The sequence below is a fragment of the Castor canadensis genome, chromosome 6 (assembly GCF_047511655.1).
Source record: "Castor canadensis chromosome 6, mCasCan1.hap1v2, whole genome shotgun sequence".
Classification (NCBI taxonomy): Eukaryota; Metazoa; Chordata; class Mammalia; order Rodentia; family Castoridae; genus Castor; species Castor canadensis.
The window spans coordinates 77135592-77148432 of NC_133391.1; the positions used below are offsets into that span (position 1 = coordinate 77135592).

Here is a 12841-nt window from a genome sequence, read left to right on the forward strand (position 1 = left end):
TCAGAATGATTTATCATCTCTACAACTCCTCCCTATTTTTGTCCACATCTTCTGCAAAGCAGTGTTCGCATACATTTTTTGGAATGTACAGAGCAGGATATGAAACAAGGGACTTCCTGTGATGAAAATGAGGGGAAAAAACTGACCCAATTTGTGAGTGCACAAATATGAATTTTGTGCAGAAATGTAGTTAAAAAAAGTCTTAGTTTTTGACAAAAGACCAGTTTTTTAATATTTACTGAATGATCCATGTAAGATAAAATTATTTAAGCAATCAATAAATGCCAACCAAAAAATTAAATACTACAGTGAAAGGTGCTACACAAGAGACATTTATTAATGTTCTGTTGTATTTACAGTTTTAATATAGCAAACCAAGGTGAATTACCACTTGGGCAGGAAAGCACATCATTCTACATTTATAACGCATAGGTTTCTGCTAACACATTGTAAAAGCAAGTAGTACAGTATGTTAGGGATCATCTCAAAAGCTTCAAACTAATTCTTTTCTCCTATACTTCTTCTGGGACTCTAATCATATAGTGTCAAGAATTACATTTTAGTAATTGAGCTGCATGTGTCTTTGTCCTTTCTATTTTATACACAGTGACAACACCTTTAGAATTCCTTAGGTACACACCACAGAACAAAAAGGTACTGCAAAATTCTGAATACAGACTATAAAAAATTAATGCTTATTTACCAATTAAGAATGTATTTTTTTGATCACACCCTAAATGTATTTTGTACTATGATTTTGCTTCCAGGTGTTCACACACAGTACAACTGTAAATATGGATTATGTGCAGAAATGCAGTCAAACAAAAGTTTTAACTTTTGAGAAAACCCCCTTAACATAGCCAGCCTTATACATATCTTACACTAAAATCTTTAATTTCAAATTTGATTTGAGATGGAGAATGAATAAAGCAAGATTGCCCCCTACTGACTACAGGGACAAGGCTCATGCTACTTAAAATGACTACAAACAATATATAAGGCATTATTAATACATCACAGACTTGATTGCAAGAGCTTTTTCAAACATTAACCACTAATGATTCAATGATTACAGAATTTTGCATTAACTATTAAAAGTTTACACCTAGGAACAAATAGAGAGAAATGATCTTTTCCAACAGTACTTTATTTTTAAAGCAGGTGATTATTCCTCTGTGTTCTGCATCTTGATTCACTTCCTGCAGGTGTTCTCTTGCTTCTTGAGAGGGAATTCATAAACGCAGGAAGGCCATTGCCAGAAAACATCTGCCAGAAAAGGATATTGAATCGTGAAACACTAGTTATCTTGTTAATTTTGACTGAGAGAAGGATGCAGTCACAAAGGAAGACAGGATGTTTGGAGACACAAGAAATGCATTTTCACATAGTATTAAGATTACTATACACTGACCTCACAGTACTCAAGAAACATTACATTTTCAATTCTTCATGCTACCAAGGCCTCCAGAACTAGAAAGAACTGGTGTGCTTTCTCTACAAACCCAGGAGGTCAGGAGTTTCCTTTGTTCTCTCTTCCAACAAACCAACAGGATGGAAGGAGCAATTCTTCATCCTAAACTTAACCCTGTAAGGAATGACTGAAACTTGGGGATAGAATTCAAGTGCACAGGCAGTTCTTTTAATACACCTGAAACTACTGTTTCCTGAACAATTCTACTAGAACTCACACAATGAAAATCTCCAATGAGGATGCCAATGATGTCATAGTATATTTAAATATCCTATAGCAAAGATTAAAAAAAAAAAAAAACCACTGGAAACTCAGATTCCACAAATGCTTTTAGAGAATAAATTTTCTTTAAAGCCAAAGTATTTATAGGGCATGTTTCTCTGAAAATAATAAATATTATATAGTCCCTAACTAATTTTAAGAAAGAAATGTACAATACTCAAATGTATACTTTCAAAAAATAATGTCTACTGTGCCTTTTCCCCTTGCTGGAAACTGGACCCAGTGCCTCTCACAAGCTAGGCAAGTGCTCAACCCTAGTCCTGTACATGTATTATTTTTGGGTTCTCATGGAAGTAACTTGGGAAAAACTACAAGTAACTCCCTATCGTAATGCTAAAAGAGGAAGCACTAAGGACACACATTAACCACTTTAACAAATATTTCTTGAGAAGCCACCTTATCATACATAGCCCTGAGTGAAACTGGAAGGGCTTATACAGGCCCTTACCTTACTTTTCCGTATTTCCAGATTACGGTAAAAGCCACAGAAACCTTGTTTATACCTCTTCTTCTTACACTACTGCATTTAAAAAGGCTGCCAAAATGCAGAGAAGCTACAATACTGGAGGAAATTAACATATTTTTTAAAAACTGTCAACATTTTTCTCCAAATTTAGTTGTGTTTAGTAAACCAATGATACTGATACAAGGGCAACTTTTATTTAGATTGAGAGACATAAGCACAATCCAAAGACCTTGGAATGTGGACACACACCAGAGAGACAGGACTATTAAGATCTATAAAAACCAAGCAGAAATAAAATGCGTAGACTGCTAACAAATGGAGGTTTTGGCGATGAGGCCTAATAAAGCTAAGCAGTTACATTTTTATCAGTTTCAACTAACAGATGAAAACTGATGAAACAAGGGCTATTAGGGCAAAACACTAGCGTTTCCAAGATCATGTACTAGAGTTCAGGCAGCTTTCACTTTCCTTAGTTCATGCTGCTTCATAAACAGCTTTAACAGTTCTCTCAAAGTCAAAGTCTGCCACCTGGCAATCATTTAAAATCTCTTAGGGGAACCAAGACAGGTTACTGTGAGTAATATTTCTATTACCATATAAACTCCAGATGAAAAAGAACTGCTCAAGAGGCACTGCTGTCTAAGGCCTGGAAGCTGTTTAGATCGACTTCACTGGAGTGTCACAAAGACACAACGGTACATGAGCTGGAGGACAGACAGATCTTAAGGACTTTGATCATTATTGCTGAACTGTGAATCACATTGCTTTGAAAACAAAAGTGATCCAGTAGCCTATACATCATTTAACTGAAAGAAGAAGATGACCAAACTAGTTCTTTTTGGACATTGTGTGAATTGTTTTTAGTAAAAAGTCCACTGCAAACACCATTTTTACAGTCTTGCTATTTTATAACACAGTCCATTAAATCAAACTTTATCTTCAGATTGATTTCCTTAAATAAAATGAGAGGAATTAAGGAACCAGGGGAAGATTACAGAAAGGGAGAAATGAAGTGTTTGTCATCATATCGAAAGTATTTGGTCTTAAAGAGGTATAGCTTACCAGAATATAGGAATCACTTTTTTAATTATGAAGGGCACTAGTACACTAATGCCGAGGTTTAAAAACTTTTTTTCCAAGAAGCCATGCACGGTGGTACACACTTGTAATCCCAAAACTCTGGAGGCCAAGGTAGTTCAAGATCAGCCTGGGCTACACTGTCAAGACCATACCTCAAAAGAATAAATTACTTTTTCAGATGAGGTCAAAATAATAGACTTTTAAGTATATTTTGCCCCATCTGTACCTTTAGTTGTGCTTTCAGTACAACACAAGTGGCTTTAGATAAAATGAACGTTTACCACCTTACAGTTATTTCATCCAAGACCTCATTTACCTCGCAGCATCAGGGAAGGGAGTATGCAATAAAAGTGTACTTTTTGCTGAACATGTAAATAAGAAAAAGTATAAACACTTTTCATTTTTTACCAATCAGGTAAAGATGTTTCTAAATGGTATGTTTTAGCTGGGTGTGGTGGTTCATGCCTGTAACCTGGGCATTTGGGAGGCAGAGGCAGGAGGATCATGAGTTGGAGGTCAGACAGGACTCTAGAGTACACACAGCAAGTTCAAGGTCAGCCTTGGCTATGCAGTAAGAATCTGTCTCAAAAAACTTAAAAAAAAAAAGTCTGTTTGTTTTAGAACAGTACATGAGGAGCATTTTGTTTCTTCTGCTTCCTCACAGTCACATACCTGATGCCACTGTGCACTCCCCTATAAGTTCCTTCTGGCTTTTGTTAGGAAGTGGGAAAAGAGTTAACTGAGCTAGTGAATGAGCCCGCCTGGGCTCTAAAAGGGCACCTAGCACTGCCCTTTCAATGTAATACACAAGCTTTGTAATGCCTGCTTTGGCTAATTACAAAGGGGTCTTTGGGGATCATTTTCAGATTGGTTTACTTGTACTATATTTTGGGTAACCTAAAGAAAAGTCATGATTCTTACTCCTTCTAGTAAAATGGCATGCCTTAGTACAGGATGGAAGGTAATTATTTTTCTGTAATGCCAAAGTTGTTTTAAAAATTTCCTACCTGTGGTCTTTCTGGCAAAAAGTAAACTTACAGTTAGCTTTTCACTAGTGATGTCACCATCAAAGAAAGCAGGAGTCAACAAAAGAAATAAAGCCTTTATACTTCACTCAATGGGTTTCCAGTACATCTCCTAACTGAATTAAACTAAACTCCAAACTACAGAAAGGAGGTTTTCTATATCAGGAACTGGAAGGAGAGCTCTTACCCCTTTCAGTGGACAAAGGACACCCAATCCCATAGGATAATGTGGCTTTTTAGGTTCCCTCAGGGGATCCCCAGAGAACTGTAAACACTGCTTTAAGTCTCCCAACCCCTTAATTTGGAGCTCTGAATCCTTTGGGTATATGAGGAATGATTTCAAATTACCCAGGGTATTGATGCTGGGCAGAAAAGCAAATAAACGGTACCATGCCATCCAATGGGATGGGCACTCATTTACCTGTGCCCAGATTTCTCACAACACCTAAAACACCTAGTGGAAGCTCTGTCAGGCTCCTGACCTTAAAACAACTCCCTTAACTCTCCCACAGCACTGATACTGGGGACTGTCTGCTTCAGAACATAGCCCAAAAGCTGCATTCTCTAAGTTAGTATTTTTAAAAATTTAGAAAATCAAAACAAAACAATAACAAAATTCTCATTAAAGTCCCTAATATGGAAGGCTGTACTTCAGGACTTCTCTTCAGCTGGCTGCTATTTGTTATGTATTAGAAGGAGGATGAAGAAGATATGCAGTCTCCTAATAAAGATTCAAATTTCCTTCTAACTGAAGAATGAAGAGAACAGACAGAGGGGTGATGTCAGTCCACTGAGAAATTCAGAGCTACCATTATACACACCTACAGAATAAGAACAAAGAAACCTGTCCTCTCAGGGTATTTCCAGCAGCAGCAATGCTTTAGGGGAAATTTGTAGGTGATTTCAGCACTGCTTGTAAAGAGGACTTGTAGAAACCCCAAGGTATTAACTTTTTTGATCCTTGGTAGGTAAGAGTTAAACCTAACCATCTAATTATAATCAGACATGTAGATGAAAGATGACAACAGTAACTGGAAAAAAATGTACAGAACATTTGCTAAACCTCTTCAAATTGTGTCCTAGACACAAAGATAAACCACAGACCTGGCTAGTGGCTGATGTACATCTGTGTCCAGACTTTGTATCTGAGTTCAAATTCATGACGTGCTACACATTTTTAAACATATAAGTAAGAGTCCCACTTAAAAAAATCATAATACAAAGTACATACTTCCTTGAAGAAGCTTAAGCCAGCTTTTATTTATGTAAGTACATATAGAAATATATATAAAATGTTTAATACAGTACCTGACACATGGAAAACTTAATGTTAGCGTCAGTTATTTTGACTGTATCATGCTTAAAAAATTTTTGTTACATTCAACCAAGTGTCATCATATTATTCTTGCTCAAAACCTTTCAATGCTACTGTATTACTGGCAAATTAACTCTGGCGGATACTTTATTTCCTTGAATCATATATTCACCACAACTCTTCAAAACTGAGAACCCACTCTAAGCATATGATTACCTACACAAACTATAACGCACAACAACAAACAGAACAAGATGATGTTCACATGGGCTTAGTTGTACTGAGCCAACATGTCACTAGGATAAAGGGCAGCTCTTTGAACTTAAAGGAAGTGAAAATAGGCTTAGTAGTCATTTAAGAACACTGATTCGACCTGATTGTTCAGCCTTGACCCTATTCAATACTTACGTTTCTATTGAGCTATAGTCGCTTGTACTTCCCTGTCTCTATTTCTTTCTTTTCTTTGGTGGTACTGGTGTTTGAACTCAGGGCCTCACACTTGTAACACAGGCACTCTACCACTTGAGCCACTCCACTAGCCCTTTTTCATGATAGGGTCATGAAGACCCTTTTGAGATAGGGTCTGGAGAACTATTTGCCTGGGCTGGCTTTAAACCATGATCCTCCTGATCTCTGGCCCAAGTAGCTAGGATTATAGGCTTGAGCCACCAGCACCCAGATCCCTGTCTCTATTTATGCTCTTTACCCTCCCTAAAGTGATTCTGAAATTCTTCCTCAAACTTTCCAATTTCCACTAGTTGAAATTCTACTAATTATTAAAGGTTTGTCACTACTAAACACATGCATTGCCTGGGGCTTTTAACTGGACTGGCCACTAGGTGGTTTTCAAGGTTCCACTCCATCACCCACACAAAAGCCCAAGGAGGAAAGAGTCAAGTCCAAGAAGGCCTAGGCTGCTTGTCAGAAAGGTCTCTCTGGTGTACTCTTTCTGAAGTTTCCCTATCTCTTCCTTAGGATAGCTGTTGATGTAAGTTGGAGTCAGCCTCTGAGGAAACACGTGCATCAAAGAGCCCTGGCAGGGCTTAGTCCTGCTGCAAGCAAAGGGAAAAAGTCCTTTCTCCCCTTACTTCCCTTAGGTTTTATTAATATCTTACCACCTCTTCCTCATATCTGGTTATGAGACTAAAGAAAGGCACCAAGAAAGGCACCAGGAAAGGCTCCATGACTAATTTTAAGAGATGAAAACCTTGGTAGGTTTATCAGTAGCCCAAGCAAAAGGAGTTCCTAAAGTACTCTTCCAATCTCCTCACTGTGGGTTAAGGACTCTGTATAGAGAAGAGTGCTTAGGCAAGAAGGATTTCTTTGTGATGATGTTCTCTGAAACTGGTACAATAATAACAGTGGTTCCAGGATGCTAGATTCAATCAAGCATCCTTGACCCCTGGTGACTACTAAGAACTTTGCCTCCTTCACATTGTCAAAACCGGACATGTTTTCTCCTATGGCAGTTTTTCTCACTTACCCTTATCAACAGCTTTTTATAGCCCCCACCACCCACCCTAAACTAGAAACCACAAAAAGGCAGTGAGTATGGAAATCTGCAATGTATCCCATAAGCACACTGGGGCTAGAACACATTTTTTTTTTTTTTACTTTAATACCTTTAATAAATAAAGAGAACTCTGGTCCTGGGGAGATTTGAGAAAGTTTCAGGCATCTTCCGAACTTTTGCATAATTGATAAATCCTCTGAGAAACAGGAGAAAGCCTAATTTAAAAAAGAAAAGTCAAGAATGAATTTAAAATTTCCATGTTAAATCCTGTCCCCAGAAATATCCTTCCTGATAGCAATACTTTGTCATTTTTCTGGTAAAGGCTATTAAAACATGAACAATTTCCTCCAGAATTTCCAAATGATCTCTGTAGTAAATTATCCATCCCTCAACAGAAGGCATAATCTCAAGAGTCAAAAGTCTATTTTGTACATTCAGAATCGAATTGGCCTAAAAAGGAAATAAAAAATAAGATGGGCCAAACATTTGCATTTTGAGGCCTCACTGAGGAATGTATCAAAATCTACCCGTTTCAAAAAAAGTATTCCAAGACAATGAAATCAAAAAAAGGGGGAGAGGTTAGAATTCTGTGTTTATCAAGTAAAAAATTCTAATCTTTCTTTGTCATGATCTTTTTCTGCCATCAGTACATAGTGTAGTGTTGTCCACTAGATGTCAGTATTTCCTTACCCATTACAGCAATTCTCATTTTTCTCAACTATTTCTCTACTCTTAATGACTGTACCAGAATTTAATTATTCATTGACATTTGCACCTCTTGACAGAGTCTGTGGGGTGGTGATGTGCCCCCTCCAAGGAAAACCCACACTCCTGACCCTTCTCCTTCAGAGATGGCCCCTGAGTCTTAAGCACATTTTAAACACCGTTATTGAGGTACAATTCATATACTATCTGTTCACCATGTAGGATAAACTGGGTTTTTGTGTATTTATAGACTTGTGCAACCATTCATCTACTTTCTTTTGGAGACATTTTAACTACACTCAGCAACATTATAAACCCAAGAAAAGATATTAACAGCATACTTGGGCATATTTGTAAAAATGGTCATTCAGGCCAGAATCCAGATCAGTAAGTACAATGGAATTCAAATTAATTAATTAATTGATTAAAGAACAATTAATTCATTCAGGAGTGGAAAAATGCTTTGAACCCAGACAGGAGAAGGGATTCTGGGCAATGACCAAGAGTCACCTATGTTGAGCTAGTGGAACACCATTCTGTTTGGCACAAAAAGCATACAACTACTGAAAAGGGTCAGGGGATCCTCCTGAAATGGAGAGCACAATCTGCTACAACCCAGCTCAGCTCTCGCCAAAGAGGGCCATGTAGGAATGCAGGCTACTTTTGCTACATATTTCAACTTTTTTTTTTTTTTGGCAGTACGGGACTTTGAACTCAGGGCCTCATGCTTGCTAAGCAGGGGCTCTACCACTTGAGCCACTCCACCAGCCCCACATATTTCAACCTTTAAGAAATGTGTAAAACTTCCAATGTTTTATATGAAAAAATTTTGCTTTTGAAATGTTGGCAAATACTCAAAAAAAAAAACAACTTAAAAATAACTGGGGAACAAACAAATCACAACTGCAAGCTAAGTGCGCTCCCAAGCTGCCAGCAGGAGAGCTCTGCATAGACATTCCATAAAGCTGGTTCTCTTTAAAGAGAAATTCCAAAAAGGACACAAGCATTGGGTACAAATGCACATTAGAGTATATAAGGTCTTAATATTTTGGCTTACAATTAAATATAGTACACAACAAGAATGGTCAATCCATTGAATTTCTTTAAATAAATTTCACTACAATCTGAAAATATGCTTACTATCTCTTTTTTGGTCTATTCAGGATTTGATTTAACTTTGGACTCAGAGGAAGAGGGTGACCAGCCTTTTTCTTATTTTATTTATTTATTTTTTTGGTGATGCTGAGGATCAAACCCAGGGCCTCCAGCATACTAGGTAAGTGCTCTATGACTGGGCTACATTGCCAGCCCCACCCTTTCTCTTAAGCTACATTATAGAGAACAAACAAGCCAATGAATTATTCTTCCTAAATTACTTCTGTCAGTTATCTTTATAACTAAACTCCTGAATAACCAAGCAAGGATAATAAATCACTAGTCTTCTTTCTGGAATTACTGGAATTCCAATGTACAGTAAGTATAGAGTAGATGATGCTGCTGGGTGAGAAGGGCAGGGAATGATGTGATGGGTGGCTTGTATTTTCTAAGTAAAATTTAGGATCAGCAACACATAATTTTGTCAGGAGATTACTGAGCATCCGCGGGGCATGGGTACTAGGCTGAGCTATCCAGACCCTCAGCAGCAGCACCACCAGTGACCTAACTACAGGAGGAAACACAGCTCAAACAAGGAGATAGGAAAAAGTGATGCCAAAGATGTACACTGAGGCAATCACATCCTCTTTCCCAGCTATAAGATGATCCTCTTATTGCTTTGTAGAAATGATGGCAGTGATGGTGATCTCTCTTATTATATCATATACATTTTCTTTATATATAAAACAAAGAAACCACAGAGAACAATTCACCCCAATGTTAATTTCTTTGCTTTAATAACTAGAAAGAAAGGACTGTAAAATAAGTTAAGGGTAAAAACTATAATCTGAAGACTGACACAGCCTGAACTGCCTGGAGATAATTATATTTGAAGTCTCTCCCCACTACAAAACAATTCTTATTCTCAAAGAATTCTGGAAACCTCAATTAATCTAGATGTAACTTCTGGTTATATCTTTACATTTTCATTTAAGGCCACATTTTCTGTTATCCACTAAAAGATCTAACCAGAGATGGGCTACATACACTCATGAGTTACCTTGATTGGCTATAGCATGCCAACAAGTAATTTGGGATTAAGTTTGTGAACCCTCACAAACTGAGGTTGTATTGGTGGCAACAATTCACCAAGGGAAAAACATCCACAGACTGTAGCGTCATCTTATCATTATGCTCCACTGACTGATCACATTGCACAGAGACCTTATTAGCATGCAGATTACTCTAATGGTAACAACAGCCTAATCTTTGAGAAGGAAATGTTTCAAAAAATACATTTTTAACAGATCATCAGTATAGTATTATATTATGTGTATAAGTGAAATGAAGGTTTACTGAAGTAATTTTAGTTGTAAAATTTAACATAACCTTTTCTCTCCTTTTCTTATGTTAAAAGCACTTACTTACCTAAAACCAAGAACACCCACCAGAGCCAGTACTGACCATCAAAATATCCAGGGAAATAGGTGGAGAACTGAAAAAAGAAGGCAAACACTTTATAGCAGCTTAACAGACATAATTTCCAATACTTAAGGGCATACAAATACAAGGCTTTTGTTATACTACTGTCATTTCGATCTTAGAAAAATTTAAACATACAAGTGTTTTATATAGTACTGATTTGAAATTGTTATGACAAATGTAAATCTATTTCCTTTTAGAGAAAAGCAACCTTTATAAAAGTATACAAATTCTTTTTCTTCTTCTTCTGTGGTGCTGAGGCTGGAATCCAGGGCCTTGAGTATGCTAGGCAGATGCTCTACCACCGAGTTACATCTTTGGTTTTTTTTTTTTTTTTTTTTTTTTTTTTTTGCGACCTTACTATGTAGCCCAGACTGCCCTGAAACTTTCAATCCTCTTGCCTTGGCCTACCAGTGCTGGGATCACAACCATGTACCACCATGCCCAGTATGGTGGCATATACTAGTAATCCCAGCACTCAGGAGGCTAAGGCAGGAGCATCTCTACTTAGTGGCCAACCTGAGCTACACAGTAATACCCTGTCTCAAAAAAAATTTTTTTTGACCACACAATATTTGCCTTTCTAGAAGTATGTTTCAATGATCATTTTACTTTGCTTATTCAGTGCTGAATAAAGGCAATTGTTTGGTGACATCATTGCCTCTTCTTTAATGAGGCCTGATTTTTTTTGGGGGGGGGGACAGTTTTGGGGTTTGAACTGAGGGCCTCATGCTTGCTAGGCAGGCACTCTACCACTTGAGCCACTCCACCAGCCCTGTTTTGTGTTGGGTATTTTTGAGAGAGGGTCTCACCAACTATTTGCCCAAGCTGGCTTTGAACTGTGATCCTCCTCCATCTCTGCCTCCCTGATAGGTAGGATTATAGGGGTGAACCACAGATGCCCAGCCTGAGGCCTCATTTTGATCCTTTCCTTACCCTGGAAACTTTATCATGTATATTATGGTAATCCCATATCTTTGCCAGAAACTGGTTCAGGAATGGGCACAGGGTGTCATTCTGACCAATGGAAATCTAGGGCTTCTGAGAAGCTTTTAATGAAAAGAGGAAGAAAATGTAGATGGTCTCTGACAGGAAGTTTCAACTTCATGATGGTGCAAAAGCAATATATTCAGTAGAAACTATCTTTTGAATTTTGATCTTTTCCTGGCTAGTGACACGTGGCACAAAACTCTCTCATGATGCTGGACAGCAGCAGTAAGCCATGGCTCCCAGCATAAGAGGACACCACTGGGACTCTAACATATACCGGGATACCAGGCTTAGGTGTATCAAATGAGTTTCTGACTTAACAATATTTTCAACCTACAAGTTATTAAGACTTGACCCCTTTATAAGTGGAGGAGCACCTAATCCATTTTCTTTTGTTGAGCACTGTCATAGTTCAGTGTGATATCTGAAACCCTGAGGGGAAACAGGAATTTTAGCAACTTGCTGAAAGGTCAACTCTCCCTGGTGACATTAATGAACTATTGATTTAACTAACCTCTATGTCAGGACTTGTTTTCATTGGAAATATTTCCTAAGCCATTTGAAGCTTGGTTTTTGCTACATACTAACATATGCATATGTTATACACTAACATATTAACATATCCTAATATATGTTGATTCATTTTGAAATTGTTAAAATTTTTAACTCTTGTCAAGAGTTTAACACAGTTTGAGAATTAAAATATAGATGTCCCTCCTTGTCTACAGAAGGGACCTTCCAAGATCCCAAGGACATACATTATGTATACACAGTGTATACCTACATATACCTTTAAGTTTAATTTATAAATTTGATAGTTACTATCAAAATAATATAATTTTAAGAATATACTGTGATAAGTTATATAAACATAGTTGTCTTTCTCTTCTTACTGTACTATAGATCTTAGAAACCTTAGTATATGGCTTTTTTCTTTCCTTACTAAGTCAAAATTTTCATCTTTTCACTAAAAGGAAGCCCTTTATGGCTTATCTGTGGCATATCCAAATTGTCATCATGGCTACTCTTGTGCTTTGGGTCACTACTAAGAAAAAAGGATTTTATTGCAATATTAGCAATTTGATAACATGACTATCTGATAACTGAGATGGCTACTAAGTGACCACTGGGCAGATCTTGACCCAGATGATTCGAGATTTCATCACATTGTTTAGAATGACATGCAATTTAAAACTGATGTATTTATTCCTGAAATTTTCCGTTAAAGATACTCAAACTTTGATTGACCACGATAACCGAAGAGATGAAAAGCAGAGATAAGGGAGGACTATAGTAGAGTATTTTATTTGTTAATAAAGTAACAAGATTTCAAGAAGAAACTCTGGAACCCTAAAAAAGGTTAAAAAGTGCTTTTGAATAAATAAAGTGGAACTAATTTTAAAAACTGCAGTGGTCC

The 12841-nt window shown here is 37.3% G+C and overlaps 1 protein-coding gene across 2 annotated transcripts in view; it reads right to left on the bottom strand.

Moving 5' to 3' along the window:
- Window positions 1–311: 311 nt before the first annotated feature.
- Ndfip1 (Nedd4 family interacting protein 1) overlaps window positions 312–12841 on the bottom strand; it is a 47306-nt gene continuing 34776 nt past the window's right edge. For both annotated transcript variants that reach the window (XM_020178099.2, XM_074076767.1), the window contains 3 exons: window positions 10381–10447; window positions 7262–7367; window positions 312–1266 (listed from right to left, as the gene is read on the bottom strand). In XM_020178099.2, coding sequence (XP_020033688.1) covers window positions 7264–7367; window positions 10381–10447 — 171 coding nt within the window. In that variant the 3' untranslated portion in view covers window positions 312–1266; window positions 7262–7263. The remainder of the gene's footprint in view (window positions 1267–7261; window positions 7368–10380; window positions 10448–12841) is intronic.